The sequence below is a fragment of the Falco punctatus genome (genome assembly GCF_963210335.1).
Source record: "Falco punctatus genome assembly, chromosome: 17".
NCBI lineage: Eukaryota > Metazoa > Chordata > Aves > Falconiformes > Falconidae > Falco > Falco punctatus.
The window spans coordinates 7,322,209-7,346,502 of NC_137597.1; the positions used below are offsets into that span (position 1 = coordinate 7,322,209).

Sequence of the window (24,294 nt, forward strand, 5' to 3'; positions counted from 1 at the left end):
ATATCAAAGCAGATGAGTAGAGAATCTGGCCTGTGGACCAGTCAATAGTGCTAACAGCTAGCGCCGCTGCTCAGTGCTGCGAAATATGTGGGTTTTCTCTGCATTGAGCTGAATTCAAGGAGTTTTCAAAAGTGCTAATATAATAACAAATATTACTAATAATAAATAATTAGAACTTCCTGGCTTTTAATCATAGCCTCTATTCATAAACAAAAGTAGGGATGGATAATTCTCAGCGGACCTTCAGCCAGGAAGGTAAGATGTATAGCTAAAAAAACATTGCAAACAGGACTCAGGAAAATTTCACGTAATCCTGATAATACAGTCCTGGCCTTCTGAGGCAGATGATGACATTCAGCGCATGAGCTGTTGCTAAGCTTTTGAAAAACATCTATTCTGTTGTCACAAGCTACTTCTGGTCTTTGTCGTTAGCAGAGACATTTATGTCAAAAAATATTGTTCCTTTTAAAATTTGCTGTGATAAAAGGCACTTGTTCAATGTCTGCTGTGAGCTTTAAATTAACGCTAAGCTGGGTGGGTGCTGGAGGAGCTGCTGACTCCTCCATGTTACTGATTTCATTGTCAGCGGTGCCAGTCCTCCCGTGACGGATTCTCTCTGCAGTTTGGGGCACAAAGACCAGAGTCAAATTAATTTCCTGACAAGACACACTATTGACTCAAACCATTTCCCTCCCACTTCCTTAGCATCAATGTCTGGTCTACTTAAATGGCAGTAAACAAGTGTAAACTGTAACAAGCCCCAGATTAGCTATTGACATCTCTGCTGGCTGACGGCGCTTTCTAGAAATGTCGCTTGCTGAAGGGTGTCAATGAAACACTTGCGGCTCGGCAGCAGACCTCTATCTAAAGTCATTTCTTGCAGACATGACACTTTACTTACTCCTTCACTTTCAGAAAACCTTTTCTTTAACAGTGTGCTGGACAGACACGCTCTCAGCCTGCACACTTAATTTAATGGCACAAGTGCCATTTAGAAAGAGGAGCTTTAATTCCCTGGATTTTGCAGAATTAAAGCATGCGGATGATACTTTGCTCTACCTTGCAATTATTTTTCTCAATTTCTTTTAACGACAGGCTAAAAACAGTTGCTCTGAGTTACAAATCTGCACAAATTTTTCCTGAACCTGAAATGTAAGCAGTTGGCTGGGTGCCACTTTCACTGGAGGATTAAACCTTACAAAAAAAAAAAAAGCTTGTGTGAGAGCAGGATATCTTCCAGGAAGCTCAGCTCTTCACTTTCCCGATCAGGGCCAGAGTCACCTGGGAACAGTTTTTGCTTTTCTTCTCCCAGCTCTTCACTTTTTCTGCCCCTTTGCTGGGGTGAACTGAGAAGTCTGATATCCTGACTGACTGCTGGGCTTGCGTGATGGTTCAAGGTCTGGATCCTGAAAGAGGTTTAGGATGCGCTTACGCTGTAGATATTGGCTCAGATTTCTTGCCAGCTTTAGCATCTAACTCTGGTATCTGTCAGATCCCATTTGCTCTTGGCTCTCAGTCCAGCCAGCGGTGAGAGGCTCTTTGTGATGGTGACTCACAGCAGGAGCCTGAGTCTTCAGTTTTATTCTTTGAATTATGCTCTGGAGGTGCCTGTCTGTCCCCATGGGCTGCAGAGGGGCCTTACATAAATTATGGCTGTAATAAGGATGAATTTTTGGAAACTTAGGGATGCCCGCTGTGAAGTCCAGCCATGGCTTTAAATGAGCCACCTCACCCAGCAGCCAAGCATGAGGAAAGGATGGGGGGAGAGCTGTTCTTGCTTTTCATTAATTTGTTCATTTTTAATAGATTTTAAAGTTTCTCGTTGGTGCAGAAAGGTGCCTGCAGCTTGCCCAGCCCTGCTGCAGCTGCTGGGGTGGGAGGGCACGAGCGGTCCCTGCGATGCGACGGGCAGGGGGAACCTGCCCCAGTCTAAACCAGGCTGTGCTGCTCTGAAATTTTAAAAAGTCTTAAATGCTCAGAATTATAAGATGAGATCCAATAAGCTTCTATTCTTTCTTCCTTTACCTCTCTTCCATTCTGTGTGTGTATCAATAATAAATGTCTTCATGGAAAAGGTTTTTTAGGTCACTTATGCCTATGTGAGGACATTATTATAAGTATAAAAAAGGTATTCAGCAGCAGATGCATGTCACAGAGGGCAAGTGGTTTGGTTAATGGTTCTTGGCATAGCAAACCCTTAGGGAAATAAATGCAGTGTGATCAGGACCCTGTAATGCTTTCAGATTATGCTGGGGGAAAAAAGCCAGTGTGGGTAACACCCCAAAGATCTGCAGTTTGTCTCTCACCAGAGTCTTTGCTCCAGTCCTGTCCAGTGCAGTTCCATATTCCCCCCCCCCCCTAAGAAAGAGTTAGGTCTGAGGAAAAAATACCCAGCCCGGTGGAGGGGCAGAGTGTCAGCAGTGCCTGGCCAGCTGTGTGCCCTCGCCCCTGCAGCTTCAGGGACCTGCACCAATCCAGCCCCTTCCCCTCCCATCCTGCATCCAAGGAGAACAGTGAAAACACACCAAAGGCTGCGCTGCCTGTGAAGGGCAGCACGTGGCCATTACTTGTAAAGAAGCTGAGTGTGTTCAATTTTGAGATAATTATAAATCTATTTAGGAGATCAAAGAAGCCACAATGTATTTTTAAAGCAGAGTATTTTCTACTCAACACAGATAAAAACAGATAAACATAGCAATAAAAGAAATATTTAGCCTTATCATGTGGGCAGTCTTCAGCATCGAGTAAAAGCAATGCATTTAACCTTTACATGATTTAAAGATAACGTTCTCTTATTAGATGCTGGTAATTAGTCATCAAATGCAGAACAGAGCATGTAGCAAAATGAACCCACAATTATTTCACTCCAGTGGATTGATCTCTCCTTTCACAAGCTAATCACCCAAACATTTTTGTAACGTGGCCAACATATTAACAGTTCCTCAGCATTCTCTAGCAGCATTACATCATTGTAAAAACCTTTCTGTAGTAAAGCAAAAAATCGGCGTTTTGCATCTCCTGATTCCTCTGCTGGACACGGTGCCCAGCTTCTGCCTCTGAACCCCCACATCTCTGCTGCCATCACAGGTTATAAACGGAAAAATAATTGAGGAGAGAGCAAAATGGGGTAAACTCATCCCAGATGTAGTCAGTCTTCATTTGCAATGTAAATATCGGCTCTGTGATGGAAGGGATGTGGTTTGGAGGCAGTAAATAAAATGGGGAGATGCTAGTACCACTATAGCACTTGGCAGATGCTGGTTAGCGGGACTTTCCACTGTGGAGAGAGCAGAGGAAAATGTGAGAACTCTTCTGCGGGTTTTGTGTTGGCTGGTTTGGTTTTTGATCACCAGAGCAAGGTGTCAAGTCAAGTGCTGGTGACAGCCGTACCTTTCTTGTCCATCTGAGGTAGTTACTAGCAGATAAACCCTTTGGTCTCTGGTGACCCATTTCCATTGCACAAGGCACAGAGTGGCCGGGAGCATGTCCCTTGATGGGCTGCTTCCAGCAGCAAGTGCACAAGTCACTGAGCAACTGGCATCTCCCTGCTAAGCTTAAGCACTGTGAAGTAGGGTGATAAATTACTTTCTGGCCTTATTATTTTATTATTGTTGTTATTGTAACCTCTGGGCAACTTCCTTCTTTGCACCTGTTCTATTTGAAGTGTTTTCCGATTGAGAAATGGAAAACCCATTGATTTGTGAAATCCCTTTGTAGTTCGTGTAAAAAAAATAATAATTCCTCGTAATTGTTTTGGGTAGGATGCCAGGGAGCAGCGAAGGCTGCAGAGGGATGAAGTGAAAGGCTGGAAAGGGACTTATTGCTCTCCCCTTGCTAGCCGGTGGCACACTGCTCAGCACAGGCTGGTGTTCCCACACTCTGCTTTCAACCCATGTCTAGCTGATGCTGCCATCGGCACGCAGTTGCAATGGCCCGGGCTTGTGTCCTGGTGGCTGCAGCCTGGGGTGCTGGAGCAGGATGGCTGCTGCACCTTGCAGAAACATGGCACGGGAAAATTTCGTCACCACACAGGCATGTGCACACTGACATCTCAGCATTCCTTCTCCTTTATTAGCTTTTGTAGTCTGGCTTACATTCACTTCAACACTGGTCTCCACAATGTCCTGAAAAAGGGGAAAGTCTAATAGATCAGCTCACAACATGTAATAATGTAATAATAATGGTGTGCTACAGCAGCTGAGCTGCGCCGTATTGATCCGTGCAGCCTCGGAGAGGATGCTGAACAGAAGTGCATTCCTGGAACTGGCCTTTTTTACAGCAAAACCAATTTAAATACAAAATACTCCCATGGAGGAGGGAGAGTCCCAGGGGCTGGCAGCCAGGACTTGCTGCTGGTGGGGGTTCTCTTTAGGTAATTCTCCCTGCCTGTCCTCTTGTTGCCCTGTCTCCCACAGCATGTAGAGATGAGAGGGACTGCAAATACGTAACTTCTGATAAGAATAAGTAACAGAGCTCTGATTGTCATGCAGGAGAAACAAACCATAGTACTGGAGCTGACAGCTTGGCTTTGTTGCAGGCAGGTGGTCACAGACATGGGAAAGGGTGAAGTAGCTGCTGGAAGCTCTCCTGTGCCAGCTGCCCAGCCCAGTGCGTGCACCGCTGCATGCTCCTGCATCCCAGCCTGGACTCCTCTGGTCTCTCCCCTACTTTCCCCAAAGTGGTGTTGCCAGGTGATGCAGAGCATCACTAGAGTGATCAGAAATGTTTCTCCCATCGAGTAACCACAGAAACTGGTCCTATCCATTCACCAGCCTTGTTGGTCTGCATTTAGAAGGTAAATATAAATGATGGGAGTGTGGTTTGGGAGGATGAAGGTTCTTCCTTGGCCTGTGGCTTTGCAGCTCTAAAAAACCCCAACAAATCACAGCATGTTGCAAGCATCCTTCGTTAGGCCTGATGCGATCTGGGTGGCGGTGCCAAGCAGCGGTACCCATGGCAGCTCAGAGCAGTGGTGCCTTGGGCTTCGGAGCCAGCGCAGCAGGTGCTGCACGGAGGTGCAGAGTTACGGAACAGCCTTTCATGCTGCAGCTTGTGCTTGGGGGGTTGTTGTGTCTAAATGCAGTGGCTGGTTTATTTGTTTAAATGGTGATTCTGTATTAAGGAGAAAGCCAAAGCCATGAATGTCACTTCTTGCTGTGAGCTCCTGCTTGTGGGGAGCCCTGGGGAGCCGTGCCTGTGCAGGTCTCTCTCCTAAACTGGAAGCATTTTGTAACACTTTCCTGGTAATCCAAAAGCAGTGAGTATTTAACTTGCTCCTCTGTTGGTTCCTTTGGGAAACATTGCCAAAAGTTCCCATTCAAGGGCCATGATCTCCACTGGCTCTGTATGTGGAAGTGGGATTGCTGAAGGGGAGGGCTGGGACTTGCTGGGCCCTTGGGTGAGGAGCAGGAATACAGCAGGGAGCAGTGATGGGATTAGGGCATTGGCAAGGAAGGTGAAAACCTGCATTTTTCAGTGTTTGGTGTCGGTACCTGTTTCCGACGCACCAGCCATTCCCAGCACGCTGGCTACTGGCACATTGCGGCTGTGAGATGTGGGATTAAACCATTTCTGAGAAGGTTTCAGGTGTCCATCATGATGCTGCGGCAGGTTTCGGGTGCCGAGGCTGTAGTGCCCCGGACCCTTTGCCAGCCTCAGCGTGCGTCGAAGGACGACGGAGCGGGCTGTCCCTGCTGGGCTGTGTGGGCAGGTGTTGTGTCCCTGGGGAAGCTGCTTGGCCTTTCTCTGCAGATAAATAACGGCCAGAACACAGCTCTGTTATTCCAGACTTGGCTCCGTTAGGAGGGGAAGGGGAGCTGCTGGAGTTGACGCCGTGCGAGCAGAAGGAGCGGCACCCGAGCCAAGGGGTGACACAGCTCCCAGTGTTCAAACCGCGGCTCCCACTGGGACTGAGCCTCATTCACACTCGCCTCTATACACTCTGATCATTCTCTGGGCTCACCATCAAATCTAGGGTATAACCAGGATTTAAAAGGCAATTTGCTCCTCATTCCAATGGAATTAAAGATACATTGTGAGTGTTGTGCGGTAATGCCACAGCTGTGTGCCAGGTTCGCTTGGAACATGACAGTGAATAAAATGAAATATGAGTTTTATTGATCTTGTCTGCAGCCCACTGTTATTCACACAGAGTGAAATTCACCCTTAGGCACAGGACAAACATTAGAGTTGGGAAAAACATTTCAGCTGAATGTTTTATTTGTTGAAAAAAATGCAGGTTTGAATCAGCTGAAAGTACTTACGAATTCATGGTGCATTTGTCAAAGTGTTCCAGCATGTAAAAATCCCCAAAACATTTTTCAGAAAGTCAAAACGTTTGCTGTTGATGTTTATTAAATGCTATGTTTTGAAGGTCTAAAGTAACACTTTTTAAAATATTAGTAAGATTTATTTTAAAAACAATACTAACCCCTGAAAAATGAACCAATATTTTGCTTAGATGAAAAAATCAACAAACTACAAAATTCAGAAGCGAGTTTTGGGGGAGGTTCAGTTTTGAAAGGAAGCATCCTATTTTTCAGCTTGATTCAAAATATTTTTTCCCTATGCTCTTGGTTTAGCCCATGAAAAATCAATTACCCCAGGTCTGCTGAGCTGGAAGCATTTGTACCACTGCCTTTCAGGCGCAAGCCTGGCTGATGCTCCAGCACCCTGTTTCAGTAAGTGTTGACCTCGGTGTAACCTTTCTGTCTCTGGGCTTGGTTTTCACTCTGTTTTGTATGCTTTTCTTAGGTGTTGCGAAACAAGAAGTGACTCTCGGGGTGTTGGGGTGCTGCTGCACAGGCTGGTAGTTTGCCAAGTACGTTGAGACTATGCGGCAATGCACGGCCAGGATGAAAGGGGCGGGCTGGAGGATTATCGTGAGTTGGCAATAGCGTTATGTTGGTGTACATGAGAGCAGAGTCGGGTTCAAAAAAGTCTGTAATAGTTTAATGTATGTTAAAATAATATAGATCTCAATGCAGCTGGTGGCACTCCCGCCTGCAACAGTACCGTCTTGTACCTTGTACTTGCAATAGCTGGCAGTGTTCCCCTCTGTTCATTAATCTTGCACTGAGGCGTTGTTCTGCAGTGGGCAGGCACGGATGCCAACACCAGCAGACCATTGCAAAGAGCCAAGGGGAAGGAAAACCTTTTCAGGCACCGGTCCCTGGCACTGGCTCCCCGGGAGAGCCCTGGGTCGGGGTGCAGGGGGAGCGGAGGTGTCATTGGTGGGGCTGCACGTGCGGGCACCGCAGCAGTATCCTGCACTGGGGTCCTGCTGGGTGGGTGAAGGTGCAGGTGCTGTGAAGTGGAGAGGGCAAATGCAAGACCCACGTGGAGCAGAGAGGCTGAGGAGGGGGGAGCAGGTGGGCAGGATGGCGGGGCACCCCATGCCATGGGCACGCAGTGCTTTGTCGCAAGGACCCCATGGACTGACCCTGTGCTCGCAGCAGTGGGGGCTTCTGCTTTTGCCATCATCCCTTGAGAGGACCAGCAATATCTCCCGCAAGCATCCCTGCGGGACGGCCAGCAGCAGGACTGCTGCAGCGGTGGTCTGATCCGAGCTGCCAACCCCTGCTCCTGCAGCAGCTCCGTGTCTGGAGAACCTCAAAACCTCGTAACTTCATCTGCCAGCTTTGGTGTGCCACAGAACAAGGGATTTGCGCTGGCAGGACACAATGGAAACACAGCTCTCAAAAGAGCAAAAAAAAAAACCCCAACAAAACACAACCCAGGAGACTATGTGATCCTAAAGGAAAGAAAGCACAGAAGTGTGGAGATAAACCAAGACAGTTAGGGATTTATTCTTTGAAATTTATCACATTTGTCTGGGATCTGCTGAACAGCAGTCTAATCAGTTGTTAGAGACTATTTTTCCAGCTCCTCCTCTATCATCTACTTGGTTCTTTTCCCCCCTCCCCCCATCAACCATATATGGCCTCCATGTCAAAACATCATTTTACCATTATTGTCTCTTTCCAGGTTGTCTTTCATTATCCTGACCTCACTTTGCAGCCCAGAAGCTGGCACGGGGCTGGCTGTGTTCCCTCCCGTGTATGGGAGACTGCAGCAAGGAGCAGCCTTTCCTGTCCTGCTCAGCCGGTCCCACTCATGTGAACTGAGACACTCCAACCACACCAGCTGGATAAATCCGTGTTGGCCTGATGTCTTCGGCAGCTGGACTTGCTCCCAGGTGCACACAACTGTGGTGGATGCTTTAGAAAACTAATAATAATAAAAAAGGAAGTCACTCACAAAGAAGATATGATGAGGCAAAGTGGAAGCAGTTACAAAGTGCGTATTTTTCAGCAAAAGAAGATAGAGTGTCTGGACAAAGTGCACTATACAGCTTAAAGATCTGTCTTCCCCTGCACCAAACCATCTATTTCTCGTTCTTCTTGGTGAGGAGCCTGTAGCTTTTATTGCAGCAGTGGAACACGAGGGCTCTGCGCGTCCAGCTGGCGCCTGCTGCAGCGAGGGCTGCTGCCGTGAGCAACCCCTGCAGAGCCTGGCAGATGTGCTAACCCAGCCTTCCGCAGATTTAATGTATCTTGTGCAGTTTAGGCCATTAAAATTTTAAAAACAGCTACAGCCAAGCAGAAGGGGAGGGGAATGCTTGAAGGATATCCTGACTTAGAAATCTTTTCAAAATATTAGAAAAAAGCCTGGCTAATGTGCCTCTGCTTTGCTATACATATGATTATTTAGGGTTTAATCTATCAAAGAGATGCAGTTTCTGAGGTTCTGACCAGCTAATTCTCTGCCCTGGAATTTACACATCATAATGAAAAACATTTAAGCCTTTGGGGAAATGAGTTTAGCTCCTTCAATTGCTGAATAATTAAGGGTGACCCTTGTCAAAGACGTGGTGTGTGCTATATATCATTGGATTACCTGTCTGGTTGGCAGCATTTTGCAGGCATTTTAGAGCTCTTATTATATGTTGTTTTTCATTTAGATGCAATTTCTTTTGTAATGAGGCAGAACTTATTTTCCAGCCCCTACAGGTGGCTTTGTCAGTGCTCCAAATTGCATGTGAAGAGGCAGGTCCCCAATTGATCTCTCAATTAGGGCTTTGTTGATATTGGATAAATGAGGGTTCACCTGTTTGGATGCAGCCTTGTCTGGTTGTGGGCCAAAGCGTTCAAATGAAAGGCCACACATCAAAAAGAAGAGTCCATCTCTTTGGTGTTGCTTTTTCCTCCTTGATTGCACAAGCTGGGTACGTGGGCTGCCAGTCTGTGGCTGAAGCTGTGAGTGCATGAAAATAAAAGCAAAGATTCAGGCATAAATCTAGAGCAGATCATGTCACGAAGTTAGCACAGCAGTAATCAGATCTTTTCCTGCAGCTGATCAGAGAGGTGAGCTTTCAGGATGCAGATCAAGGGTTCCAAAATAAGCACATCAGCTCATTGAACGCTGCTGAATTCCTGATGTTCGCTATGGAAGCCCACAGGAGCCGTGTGTCTTACCCTGAGCATACCTTTGTTTCACCTGTTGAAGTAATGGAGCCATAAAATGTCATCGGTTGCCGACTTCAGGCGTTGCAGTTGGTGGATCTTTTGCTTTAGGTCGAGTAGTTGCCCCTGTGTGGCAGCAGCTTATTGCAGAGTGCCAGAGCTTTGCGGGGAGCGGCGTGTCCCCGTGCTTGGGTGCTTGCAAACAGCCCAGTCCCTTGCTGGCTGCCTCCCGCTCAGTAGATCTTATTATGCCAGGCTTAGCTGATCTGGTCACAGCAGATTGCCATGGCTTGGTTCCTGACATTTGCATTTTGGTTCTGGTTACAGAGCATGCTCTGGGGAAAGGCAGAAGGCAGCACTGATTGTCCGAGGGGTGGCTGGGAGACCTTGTACCTGTTGGTGGCCAGAGGAACGCCCCACCAAAGCTGCATGTGACAGGGACCTGTTTGACATCAGTTCGGAGGGTCGCACAGAGCACGCCAAGAAGGGTAGGGGCAGGACCTGTCACCTCAGCTGTCACAGACCCGCAATGTTTTCTGGGGAAAAACCTCTTGCTGAAGCTGTGCGGTTGTTTGTGGTGCTGCAGCACGACTGCGCTCGGCCTGCAGGACGGACAGGAGCTCCAGGTTATGGCAACTCTGGCCGCTGGGATGTGCCCAGCTGCTCTCCAGGGACCTGGTGGCCAAGCACTCCCAGTCCCGAGTTCTGCACTGGAAAAATGAAGGGTGAATTGTGGCTAGAGCTCCCCAGGGGCTGCCCGGGGCACTCAGCATCACCTTTAAGTAGAAGGGGTGAAAACCAGTAAACCAGTATTTGCAGTACAGATGAGCCACCGGTTTGCACAGAAGCATGATCTGTTTTAAGCAGGTAATTAACTCAGGCTTATTGACCACAGCCCAAATGCCTAATGGAAGAAGCCTGGAAACTGCTCAAAAAAATTATTTCCTGCTAAATCAAAAGCTAACTCTTGCCGAGATGAAAGAGAGGTTAATTTACAAAGATGGTCAGAAAGTTTAATAGCAATTTAATTTTTTTGAAATATGTATGTGTTACGATAGTCTGACATTATAGAGGAAATTGCAACAGTCCTGGAATAGACTTGCTATCTAATTTTACTCGTATCGTGTGTATGGTTGGGTTTTATGTGCTACAATTCATTTGATGGCAGGCTTCAAGTATTAGATTTACAGTAAAAATCAATGTGAGGTTATAGGCACAAGTCTGAATTTACGTTGCTTTGACACCACACGTGAGTAAATTTCTGCTTCCCCATCCTGCATCCGCACGGGGGCTGTGGAAATGGCCTCGGCTGTGCCCAGCGTGGGGAGACGGGACGAGATGGAGCTGCCCCAATCTCTGACCATCCTCATCATAAACACTTTTTCCCGGTATCAGAATTTCCCTGGCTGCTGCCAGCAGCCTGCTTCCTTCCCCCCGCCGTGCAGAGATGACCTTTCCTGACTCCTTTAGCCACTCTCCAGATCTTTAAGCAACAATAGCGGCTGTCTGGAGATGGGTCACCTCTTCTAATCTGATGGAAAAGTTTGTCTGCCAATGCAAACACATTGCTGCAGAAATTAAATCTCTGCAGTTAATCACAGGGAAAGTATGGGAACAGGTTGGGTGAGTTCCTTACTTTCTCTTAAAGGTTTTCCTTTCCATTGGTTCTCCACAGCTAGCAACAATTCCTTAATTTCTCACACCATTCCTCCATATTAAAAACCTTTAGGTTTTCATTTCATGGCTTTAAAGGCAGCGGTTACGACTGTCCTTGGATTGTTCTCCTGTTGTTTCATGTGCAAATCCGTGAGTTTCAGAGGTGTGCTGTTTAATACCAAAATGTTTGAATTAGCTTGTTACATGATAACGCCAATGGACTGGCATATCCATTAATAATATTATGAGCTTTCCTAGGGAGCTGTAACCTCTTTGGTATACATGAATTCAGTAATAACTGTAATTATTATGAAGTTAATATAAAACATGATGTCTCACTCTGCCAATTCAAGGGCAATAAGTGTGAAAAACAGCTTTGCTTCTGATTGCACATTACTCGCTCTTCCCTCGCTGCAACGCAGCTCTTGGGTTCCGTGGGGCAATGCAGCGGGATGAGCGGTGCAGGTAGCAATGATTTGCCTTTCCCAGCACTGGGGAATGTTGGGGACTGGTACCGCTCCCCCCAAGCCTGCTGGGCTGAGCAGCGGAGGCTCCCTGCAGCCCCCCCTCCCCCAGCCACTCTCCTGGCTCTTCCCGCAGCCCTGTGCCAGCCCAGGCAGTCTGGGAGCCCCAGGCACAGCACCCACCTCTGGCACCCACAGGCACAGAGCAGCATCCTGCCTGGCTCAGGAGGCTGGCAATGAAAGCAATCCCCTCGCTGGAGCAAGTGTGTTTGCTTTGGGCAGTTATGGCTCTCTTGGCAGCTGCCAGGACCGTGTCCATCTTCCTTTTATGTCTCCAGCATTGCTCTTTAAATGCATAACTTCCCAAGGGAAGATCCAGCCCGGCCGCTGCACCGCCGCTCGGGCGCAGGCCATGCCTGCCAGCACTCACTGCAGCTTTGCCCTCCCCCTATTTATTGCCCCTTTAAAATATCTCTGTGGAGTCCATTTACTTTTTAATGTAGCAGATGAAAAACAATTCTGTCAAGATTTTCTTGTGATTCTCTGCCAATGCCACTGCTGCGATGATGCGGGATCAGAGCCCAGAAGAACCCAGGAATCCTTCTGTGGGATCTGTCTGCCTTTCGGATGATGCGCGCAGGCCCTTTTATGCACATCTTCAGATGTGTCACGGTGAGATGCTGCTTGGATCTTTCCCAGCAGAATGAGCTGAAGTAAACTTGATGAGGGGAGCCTTGATGTTCACCTGCTCCCACTTGTACTGACGGAAAAACTAGAGACTTTCTTATTCAAATGAATTGCTGGTTCCGTTCAGTCTGCCCAAAAGCTGATGGATGCGCGGCTTCACGGCAGGCTGCAGCGAGCGCTGCTGTACCTCGGGGCTCCACCTCTGCAGGTCGTGCAGTTGACACTCGGCTCCTCTTTTAGATCAAAATGCTGAGCACAAACATTTGATTCATCAGATCTTTTTAATGCGAAGCTAAAAATAGCGGTATAAAATCCTCAATCACATATAATTAGTCCTGCATTTATTTTTCAACAGATGTTCTTTCCCTGTTGCTTTTGAATAGGAGAGTGTTGAATAGTGTCTGTCTTACGCGGGCAGTCGGGGAGGGAGGGAACCTGCAGGATTTCAGCTTTCCCATGGGAATGCTTTATGAAGGCACTGCAGTGGTTCCCCACAGCACCTTTGCTCCACTCTCCCCAGACACATTTTCTTTGCTGTGGCCAAGGGTTGAGTTCCCCAGGGAGTTTTCACTTGGAGTTTTTAGAGGCATAAGAGGTTAGTATGAGGAGATCCATTTCTCCTGCCTGGAGGCACTAAAGGAATTAAGATTGCCACAAGATGATGGATCAGCAGAGTTTTCCCTAGGAGATCAGATTAATAGGGATTATAGAAAAGTTGCAGTATATTTATCAAAAGAAAAAAAAAATTAAATTCCTCTACCCGCCATCAGAGCTCATTGCAAATTAGGTAAATCTGTTTTCCTTAGAAGAATAATAACCATATACCGGACTTCTAGAATCTGTATCCCTGAGGGATCCAAAAATACATAGTATTTATATTTATAGTTTTTATGCATAGTATAAATATATTAAATACATAGTATTTATAGCTCCTGGGCTGCAGGAACAGCACAGATCTTCTGTTAATTATTGTGCATCTTATTTGCCTTTTATACCTGGACCGATCAGGCGGAGAGGTCTGTTAGATAAGACAACAGGCTGAGAGGTGAACCGGGGAGTTTGTGGCAATTCAGGTTGGGATCATCTGGAGCAAAACGTGCGGAGGCACGGACAGGAGCTGGGGAGCATAAGAAGAGCTTAGGAAGTCCTGAAGCCCCTTTACACGGGAAGTCAGCACTTGCCATTGCCTGGCAGGGAGGAGACGGGAGCTGCACTAAACTGTTGTCACTTTCTCTTCTCTGCTTCTATTGTGGCTTTTCCTGAATGAATTAGAGGCTGCCAGCATAGACTGTCACAGCAGAATGGCAGAACAAAAACACTTCTGAACCTGGACTTGTAATTTGCCTGCAAAAACAAAGATGCAGTTAAGGAATTGTGACATTTCCTTTGCTTTCAAAGAGACTGCCAAGGTTTTCAGGCTTTTGTTTCATAGTTTCCTTTCCTAGGTGTCGAATTATTCCTAGTTTTCACATTGTAAATTTACATTAAGATGGCGACCGCCACAAATTGGAGTATCTGTGCGTGTTTAACACCTGGCAGAGGCCCCAGCTCCCCCGTAGCAGCAGGATGGTCCACGCTGGCAGCAGCTGGGTTAGGGGGAACGGCGACAGGGGGGCTTCCCTCTCCTCCTGCCCGGGGGCTGCCCGCTGCTGCCAGCGCTCCCTGCTCATCTGTGTACGGAGCTATCGCATCCCTCGCTCTGCACAGACACTGGTTTGAAGCGGGGCTGCCCTAAGCCTGGGGCCGGGGAGGTTGCAGCTCAGAGCAGGGCTGGTTTTCCAGAGCTCGGGGAAAAGAAGTCTCTTTCCAAAAACCCTGCAGTTTCTTCCTAATTCCAGTGCAATTATACTACAGTGAGGTATGTTTGTTATGTTTTATCTTGTCTGTGCAGCTCTTTTATAATGAAGAGTTGGATTTCAGTAAAAGTGGACAGACGTTTTACTCAGAAGCCCTGTCACCAAGGTCTGAAATGTTTAAAGTTGATTGCTTAGTAATGGTTCTGGCAAAAATGATAGAGGGCTGAATGTACAAAACAGCAGTGTGAGCCTGACTTGATTCTGCTGCCCATGAATGTTTTAACCTCATTTGTCCTCTGGGTACTTACAGAACCATTTTGCATTTGTGCACTTAAAGGATTAAATAAAATAAATGGAGATGATTATTACTGCCCAGCAAAGCTAATGTTCAAAGACACGGTGTTTCGTTGCAACTGGAATTGTATTTGTGCCGTTTCCATACTCTGCAAGCTTTCCAAAAAGGGGATGATGAATCATACAATATCCAGCTCTCTCCTACTAATGAGAAACCTCTTAGCAATATGCTCTTTATGATCCCCTCTCAAGCAATAACTAGTACACGGGTGCTCCTCTTCTTTAGCGTCGAAATAAGATGCAAACTGCCTGACACAAACAACAAGCACTGATGTACGGTCTGCAAATGGCCGCAGGATTCTTCAGGAGTTTGATGTATGTAATACGTAAGGAACGTGTCTGTGACTCTTCCACACGTTGCTCACTTCAGCTGTGGGTGGAAATGTTGCAGTTTCATGTGAATAGTTACAAAGCAATGATTTCTGATGGTGAAACAATCAACTTGCAGGCTGATCCTCCAAAGTTTAAGCTTGCCTGGATTCTCAAAGTTGAAGGTTTGAAATGTGGCAGGTGATGGTTCACACTATTCCCCTGGTTCCGCAGTCCATGTCACTCAGCCTATTGCTCCGTAAGGGAAGAATTAATTCCATTAATTGCTAGCTTCAGACCTTTGAACACAGGTAAAACCCTGTGGTTTTCCAGAGCCTGTGCTGAGCAGCTGCTCCACACGTGGGAGAGCATCGTATCGGGCTGGGCAGTCTGTGTCACCGCACCCTGCGTGGATGCACGTGCTGGGGACACGTGGGCAGAGCACGCTGCCTGCGGGACCCTCGGCAAGTGCTTCTGGAAGCAGAAAAATGAAACTTGCTCATGGCACCCTGGGCTCTTTTAGTGCTTCCCGGGGGTAGGATGCGCCTCTGTCGTTATTGTGTCTGTGCGATTCAGAGCTTTCCTAAGTGGAACAGCGTGAGGAGAGGCATGCTTGTCAAACCCCCTCCAGTACTGCTCTTCCGTCTGCTGTCTCGGATGCTTAAGAGGTGCAGTGTGAGCCCTCTCTTGGGTGTAGCTAATGCATCTAGATCCCTTCGCTGTATTAATGGCATTATTTTCCTCCGGCTGTGAAGTACTCAGAGCTTACATTGCCGCAAGATTCAAGCACTCGGTTGTCAGGCGGAGGTGCTGGATGTCTGTTTTCAAAAGGCTGGTTTTTAGCTGCATGGGAGGGGAAGAGGAAAGATAAAGAGAACTTTTTAAAGAGTAAGTAAGCACATCACCCTCATCCAGCACTTTCAGATCCTCTTCCCTTGCAAAAAGCCTTGCTTGGGAGCACCGAGGTGCTGGGCACTCTCTAGGACTTGCCTGCAAGGTTGTCATTTCTCCCGAGGCGGCAGAAGTTGTATTTGGATGTGCACCCCATGAGTCGACCCATGGGTATGACTAGAAAGCTCCAACGCCCCATCCCGCCTGTCCATGGAGCTCAGAGCTGCCCCAAGGAGGGTCCTGCCCTCCCCACAGCTCTGAGCCTCCCCAGGTCAGCACAAGCAGCAGGATGTGCTCTCCTCTCAGCATCCCAGCACGTGCCTTCCTCACCTCTCTTGGCACCTCAGGGTGAAAGGTCAATCTGTAACTGTTCTGACTCCTTAGAAAAAAAACACATTAGAATTATGAGGTATTTACAGAAGCGCTTTTTGCTTTATATATATTTTTAATATATATTTTAGTACTCATCTGTTTTTCTTAGCTGCCTTTCTGAACCCAGTGAAAGAAAATGTAATTTTCCTCTATGAAATAACACTGTCCATTTAGCCAGGGGCACTATCTCTATGGCAGCAGTAAACATATATGAACATATATTTTTGTCTGTTCTCTGGGGCATACAGGTATCAGCCGTTGCTGGAGGCAGGATGGATTACAAGTGGGAGAAAAGCAAGTCCTCATCCCCTTCCCGTTCTAGCCCATGTATGTCAGTAAAGAGGATGGCAAATGTTGTATTTTCGAAATGAGAAAGTTGTTATTATTTTAGTCGTGCTTATTAAGTGAATTGTTTGGAGCTGTGCTTTGTAAATAATGCAAAACAGGAACAGAAAGTGCGAAGCCGTGTGTGCTGTGGAGTACGTGATAGACAGTTGTCACAGTAACTGCTCAGTTTTGCCTGTATTTGGTGATTCTGCTAGAGCTAAAGGCAAAAAACCCCAAACTGTGGGTTGGTCTGAAGTTTGGCAGCACAGGGTCTATTAAAGACGCATCGTCTGGGCTCGTCAGCACCTGGTGCCAGCGCGGCAGCAGGCGCTGGCACCGCACCACTGGGCTGCTGGGCCGCTGAGCTCCCTGCTGGGAGAGGTCAGCAGAGAAAATGTCTCTTTCCGATCTATTTTAAATTGCAAATAAAATCCTGTAGTTGTTAAATTAGTTCTAACAGCAGAAAAGTAATTTTAAGTGAAAATCCCAATCCTGCCAGTCTTAATTTATGCATATATCCCGTGGTGCCATTGACACGACTAGAAACCCGTCCCTGATGGAGGAGTGTTTGGAGAAGCCATCGTGTTTAATATTCAGACTTTTAACAATGAGAAAACACTTGAAGGCTTGTGTGTTTATGACTTTCATACTCCTTCCATTCCCCAAAGATTCTTTGTCTTCTCCAAAAAAGATTTCTTTGGCAAGTGGTAGCAAGATGCTCGAGTCTTAAATGCAATTACCACTCTTGAATCGGTGTTTGAAACGGAGAGTCAAGTAACGAAGAATTTTTCTGCTTGGTCATCTGCGGGATAACACAGCGAGGCTTTTTCATCTGGTGGGTTGCTCACAAGGAGCAGATCATGCTGCCCTGCCGTTCCTGCGGTGCTGGAAGCAGGGCAGCAGCAGTGGCCGGGGTGGCCAGGGAAGCTCTTTCCTCTTGTCCAAAGGGAAAACCAGTTTCTCATGGGCTGAGGGCAGGGGGTCTGGCTGGACACAGCCTCTCGGCAAGGCTGGGGGTGGCTCCACGGTGGCCTCGGGGCTGGGTTCAGCCTTGCCATTGGTAAAGGCTTCTCTGAGGGTGTTCGGGACCGGGACTGGAGTGGCTTTTGTGTGCATTATAGAAAAGCACTTGATCATACAGAAGCATGCACTCAGGAGAAGGGAATATTAATGTAATGCTTGCCCTGGGCCCAGCCAGAGCTTTTTGTTGACTCCAAAAGTCTCCATGAGATGCGTATTAATATAGTGATTGACAAGATCCTTAAACATAATTAGACATATTAAAAACATTCTGAGTTCTGCCCAACAGCAATTTAGGAGAGAAACTTGATTTATTAATTTAACTGTGGTTTCTTGTCTGTTATTATAATGAGTCAGAAAGACTGAAAACCTGCTAATTAAAACTCATAACGCTTCTGAGCAATGTAGAGGAGCAACATACTTACATATTGCAAAGCAAATACTGATAGAGCCTTCCAAAAAGAAAAATCGGGGGAAAATCTGCTCTTGACCTGGAAAGCAAGAGTCTCCTTGTGCTTTTCCTAGGAGAAAAATGTGGGAAAATTATAACATATATATTATTCTAATTATACTGAAATTTTGTCCTTGCAGCCAGAGCCAAATGGTAACAATGGGATGTTGGCTGCAATTTGCCTTTGTTTTCATTGGCAAAAAAACAAGGCGAGAAGCTTGAGGAGGGTGTAAATGCAAAGATATCAAATGGCAGCAGTCTGCCTTGGCAGGAACAAACGCACATGTGAGGGAGCAGCAAAGAATTAGGTCTTTTGTGTGTTTCTTCACTGTCTCCCACTCAGCCTTGAAATGTTGCTTCTGCTACTGTAGAAGCAATGTAATAACACCTACCCATGCTGTGACTTTGCGACAAAACATTTTATTTAATCCCCAGCAATGCCTTGAGAATTGGCAAACGCAGAAATCTGCATGTGTCCCATCCCTGTACAGGTAGCCATTTGCATTCTTTGTACTAGGACTGGTGTTATTCAAAATACCAGAAGTTTGTTTGGAGCCAAGCTGAGCCTGAGCAGAGCGGCTCATTTTTAATTAGCCAGAGTTTGTGTTCAGTGTCGTTAACCAATATTGTCAAGAGCTAAGTGATTGTTCTGTAATTTGTTAAGGTTCTCCCACAGTTGACATTTCTCTTCTCTTTATTTTAAGCAAGTCTGATTGAAAGTTTATGATTTTGGGAGATGGGGAAGAGGCGAATGCTTCCCCGGCACAGGCGCGGGCAGTGCTGCGCACCCCTGCTGCAGGCTGGCCCCTGGGAAGGCAATGCTGCAGCTGAGTGCTTGGGTACCCACCACCCCTGCGCAGCCTTCTGGGGGGCAGAGGGTACCCACCACCCCTGCGCAGTGTTCCAGGGGGCAGCAGGCTCTCCCCCAGGGGGGCAGGGGCTCACCTGTGGGTGCTTTGGCACTCGCCCCCTCCCAGCCGCTCCTTACCAGGCTCCCACAGAAGCAGCAGGTGTTCCCTGTAACCCTGGGTCCCGAGGAGCGTGGGTGGGCTTCTCTCTCCAGGGTCTTTAAAGGTACTGTCACATTTTTTCTTTAATGAGAAGAGTCTTCTTGAATTTTTCTTTCCATTCTTAAAAGATGAGTAATGCATCCTTCAAGTGTTTGTTTCCCTGATAGTAAAAGTTTGTGGGGAGGTGTTAGTTTTAATTCAAAGTAGGCTTGAATAAAAAGTGAGCTGGGCCACTGGGGGGGCTGGGGCAGGGTCTGTGCCAGCAGTGCAGGGGTCGCTGCCAGCCCCCAGCTGCCCTGGGGGCCTGCAGAGAATTGACTGGAAGTTATGGCTGGGTACCTGGATAACAGGGTTGGCTTTCCCTTCCCAACGACAGTAGGTTAAGGGAAAGAGCTACTGTGCCTGTGGGAGGCTCTAGAAATAGGAGGAAAATCTCTGGGTTTTTTTGCTGGGAGAGGAGGTGGTTAAAGTGCAAGAGATGATGTATGGGTCTGGTTGGATATCAGCCTCCCAAGAGACTATCGAGCTTAATTCGTTCAGCTATAGTGTACCTATAAAGCTTAATGTTTCTGTCCATAATGTGCTTGTTCAGGCTAAGCGTATCCATCTCTTATGGAAAGTGAGTAGAAAGGGAGTTTCTGCCACGCGTATGGGGGGGGATGGCTGGGTGCCAGCCTGCTAGGCGGTGGGGAAGGCGCTGCTGTTCACCCTCCCTTTCCAGAGCCTCTCCCCATCCCCCCGAGTGCCCAGCTCTGCTGCAGGGAACAGGTGGTCATAAATACAGTACCTGGCAGTACAGCCTGTGGTGCCCTCCCCAGAGAGTTACCCTAACGGCCAGAGCTGTTGAGCGTGCCAGGGCTGTCGGGGCAGGCAGGGTAGGACAAGTGGCGGCAGTGACGGGGGGGCTGCCGGCCTTCTGCCGGGGGGAGCAGCTCTGCGCAGCCTGGAGCCAGCGGTGAGGCTGGGAGGTGTTGCATCCCGTGGCTGACGAGCTGTGGGCTCGGCCGGGCTGCAGCAGCGTGGTGCTTTGCTGTGGGCTGGCCAGGATGTGCAGCCCACCAGCGTGTCCCCGGCTAGGTGTCCTTGAGTGGCTGGGGATCCCAGGGCAGCTGGAGCAGCACTCCTAAAAGCCTTTGCTAGTTTTATGTCTTACACCCATAATGGCTTGCTTCTGGAAGCGATTTCCTTCCCATTTGATTGCATCTCCTAGTCAGAGTACAGAAGGCTTGAACGGTTCACAGCTTTTTGAGTAAACACCAGTTAGATGTGGCAGAAGGATGCTGAAAGCTTCAGCTTCCTCCAACAGCACGGGAACGTGCCCTGCGCCGCCTCCTGAACTGTTATCTCAGTGGGGTTAAACTTCAGTGTAGTGTAAATAAAAATAAAAAGCATTAGCTTGACTCTAGACTCGACTGCAGTGGCTCGTATCGCGTCAGTGAAGTGAGGACCTGCTGCCTAGTTATGTCCCCGGGTTAGGAAGGAAAAAAGCTCCAAGTCTTTGCAAGAAGCATCACTGGCCTTACGAGGAGTTTGTCATTCCTCATCAAATACTCGTTACTTTAAGCAACTGATGTCAGATCCAGATCAAGTGACACTGGTCTAAACTTTATGCCTTTCCCTGTAATAATTACTGTTAACTCGGTGCATTATAGGGGCCTTTGACTTTACTTTGAAACAGGCATTACTGACTGGTGCCAAAGACAGTGACTAAAATGAAAAATCTTTGATCTAACTCAATATCACAACTTTTTTTGTATATTAACATAATCTCTGTGCTGAAATTAATCTGTGGTGTGGCTGCACTGTGTTGAAGATTATATGTTATTAGCATTCAAGATGATGACCTTTTTTTTTTTTTTTAAGCAGTAGCAATTCTTACTTTTTAAGCAGCTCCTATTTTAAGAGTATGTCTATTTTGCCCTACAAAATATCCTCAGGAAAAGTTCAGGAGATACTTGCAGAGAAACTGTGTTTACTTCTTTGGATAAAACCAGCTGTAGGGCTGACCGTGCCAGCTGCTGCCAGCTGCCAGCTCCGAGCGCTCCCGGGGCTCTGTGCTAGGGCAGCTCATCAGGGAGCAGACGTAGAAGGCCAGGACGAGGACAGGATTTCTGACCGCTTTGTCCTTTATTCCAGCCCTGGACGCCGACTTTGACCCTGCGGTGGGGCTTCAAAGCTCCCAGCTCCTCTGCAAGGTGCAGCAGCAGCTCCGCTCGCAGACGGCTTCAGCTGGTTCAGGTAACGGAGGCGGCTCCTGGGGTCGCTCGTGGGAGGACATGTGTGCGTGGGAGGCTGAAAGGGAATTAATGAAGCACAACCCCCCATGTAATGCTGTCATCTGCGTGGGCTGAAGAGCTCTGGGGGCAAACTGGCACAGAAGTGCCCCGGGACTATTTGCGTTAGATGCCAGCCTTAAAGCAAGTTCGCTCCTGCAGGAGAAAATTCAGCAGAACTACTGAGTGGTTGCAAAGTACCTTGGAAATGCGTTTTTTAGTGAGGACAATAAAATAAATGTGTACTAAGTGGTGTGTGCATCTTGCCTGCTGTAGGCTAGTGACCAAAACTGACCTAAAGAACGCTTGGGGCTTTTTAGTCCCTCAGCGTGGCACTGAAAGCTGTGTACGGCCTCGTTTTTCAGCGATGCTCATCACAGTTATCTCGCTGCTGGTGCTGTGTGTGTCTCGACGAGGGTTTGCCTCCAGCTTGTGTGTTGCTGGTGGGCTCCAAGTCTTGGGGTGGGAAAGTGGATGTTGTCACCACGTGCATCTCCTTTGAAATGGGTTTTTCAGCCGGGAAACCAGCCATGTTGTTGATTTATTTTGTGAAGGAAAAAACTCTAGTGGGGCAGCCATCCTGCACTGTACTGCTTTTCCTCTATGGTATGGCTTGAGTCAGAAATATTCAGCCAGTTGTAGAGACCTGGTGATCTTGTTTTGTAATGAGAAATTGCATTAACAGGAGCAAAAATATCTGCTTTACATAAAACATCAGAGTGTGTTTCATTTTTGGCTTGTTGTTTGCCTTAGCTAACAAAATAAGGAAAATCTGTATCCAAAAGGACAGTGTTTTCCAATAGATTCATTAAAAGAGACTGTAGCTGACAGCTGATGCTATTAGCAAGAATATATATCTCTTATTTAAAGTATTTCCATCCTAAAAGTAAAATGTCTGTTCTATAAGTCTATTAATATACAGTTCATTAGACTAGAAACAACTATATAATTAGGAAACAACAACAATTCATTAGTCTTAATGGGATTTAATAAAGTTCCTAAGCAAGGATTCTTTAGAGGATTAATTACAATATACTAATCAGGAAAAATATCCAGTTCATCACTCGGATATGTTTCTTCAATTCATAGGCTGTGAAGCATCAGCCATTCTCAGAACATCCCCCTGGCAGCGTGGGATTTTTCCCAAGTCTGTGACAACATGGGCTGCCGAGGCCGGAGAGTTTACAAGTGAATTTCTCTTTGTTTTATAAACGCTGCATTTCCAAATGAATGCAACATTAATCACCATTTTGCAGCCACAAGCGGTCTGTGGGGAGGAGCTGGAGTAAGGGGAGCCTGGGCAGCCTGTGCCGGTGGCCACTGCTGGTCCGTAGGTGTCAGGAGCACAAGTCCCAGTGCCCCTGCGACCGCTGTCATCTCCACCACGGCCTGGTTCTTCTTAATCCAGCGAAAGTGTAAATGAGAATGTCCGAATTTTAACAAGAATCCATCGTTTCTCATCAGGGGTTTTCATCCATGCCTGGTTTTTTTCACTTACATGGTTAGCCATTTTCTTATTAATTAAACAGCAGCTTTCGGCAGGCACTGATTGAATTACCAAGCAACACCTGCCACAATACAGGGAATAAAAGGGGGAAGATGTATTATTTTTAGTGCAAATGGCTTCACTTCAGACATATTTGATCAAATTTAACTGACAATTAAATTATAAGTGAATAAAGTGAAAGGGTCAGTAATATAACAAATGACACTGTCAGTGTCATCTTTAACGGAACCATTTTTTAAAAACGAGATGAGATTTGCAAGTGTTAACTATAGCCAGCTGTTAAAGTCAGGAGCAAGGAGGTTTAGAAGATAACAAAAGATGACCAGTATCATTTCTATACTGAACTGAAAATACGCAAAAAAGAGCATTAATTCTCGCTGTCATAGCAGAGCAATGATTGCTGTGTGGTAACGAGCAGGAATGAAGGTGTAAATGGGGGGAGTGTGGGGTGACCGGGCATTTTGCAGTTCTCTGTGTGGGCTAGGGCTCGGGTAACAAGGGGAAGGTGAAGGAGTGCCTTCGGCTCGCACTGCGCCCTGTGGGCGTAATCCAGCATCTGCACAGTCCCACAGACGTCTCTGTCTGTGGAACCAGCCCCGATTTTCACTCTCCGAGAAACTACTGGGTGCCAGTTTGTGATGAGAAGTTCAAAACCAGTGACCTTTTTGGACCAAAATGAATCCATCATGTTTCAACTGGTGGGACACCCCTACGGCACGCCGAGGCTGCTGCCCTGTGTGCCCCGGGGATGGGTGCTGAGCTGCCCTGTGTGCCCCGGGGATGGGTGCTGAGCTGCCCTGTGTGCCCCGGTGATGGGTGCTGAGCTGCCCTCTGTGCCCCAGGGATGGGTGCTGAGCTGCCCTCTGTGCCCCAGGGATGGGTGCTGAGCTGCCCTCTGTGCCCCGGGGATGGGTGCTGAGCTGCCCTCTGTGCCCCGGGGATGGGTGCTGAGCTGCCCTCTGTGCCCCGGGGATGGGTGCTGAGCTGCCCTGTGTGCCCCAGGGATGGGTGCTGAGCTGCCCTCTGTGCCCCGGGGATGGGTGCTGAGCTGCCCTCTGTGCCCCGGGGATGGGTGCTGAGCTGCCCTCTGTGCCCCGGGGCCTCCTGGGGTGCTCTGGCTTGGTGGTGCCCATCTTGGCGGGTGCGCGGGGGGCACGGTGCCCCTCTGCCGGGCATGGCAGTTCCGAGGAGGGGGATGAGCTGTGTGTGAGGGCTGGAAATCTCGGTGTCGTCTCAGGGGTCTGGTTTATCCTGGGAGCGCTCGGTGACTTGCAACTGCAAATAAACCTGTAAACCAGTAAATATCATGTATAGAAGCCCCGGCTATCGGGTTCGCAGCGCCTGATTTAAGCCTAGTTTATGTTTATTATAAACTCATCTTTGAAGTGGTCCCTGATGCAGTTCCACAAGCGCTGTGATAGAGATCTGCCTTTTCCTCCGCTGTCTGATGTGCATCTGTAAGGGTTTTTGTAAGAATGTGTTGAAATCTGTGTTGACATCCTTGACTGAAAGGACAACCCACCTTATCAGCCTGACTCCAACTCCGCGTGTCAGGCGCTTTAAGAAATACAGAAGATGTACCTTTATCAGAGACTGGCGTTAGGCAGCTTCCCTCGGCTCGCTTCGCCCTTCCCCGTGCGGGGTAGCAGTGCTGCACCTCAGTGAGTCTTTGGAGTAATTTTGTACTATAGTTGTATAACAACTTCAGTGTCT

The 24,294-nt window shown here is 47.6% G+C and overlaps 1 protein-coding gene across 1 annotated transcript in view; it reads left to right on the forward strand.

The window, feature by feature from the left end:
• LOC308054391 (uncharacterized protein) overlaps positions 1-24,294 on the forward strand; it is a 258,573-nt gene that overhangs the window by 142,205 nt on the left and 92,074 nt on the right. Inside the window, exon 4 of the mRNA XM_080367130.1 lies at positions 20,938-21,039. Within this exon, the coding sequence (XP_080223256.1) occupies positions 20,938-21,039 (102 nt within the window). The remainder of the gene's footprint in view (positions 1-20,937; positions 21,040-24,294) is intronic.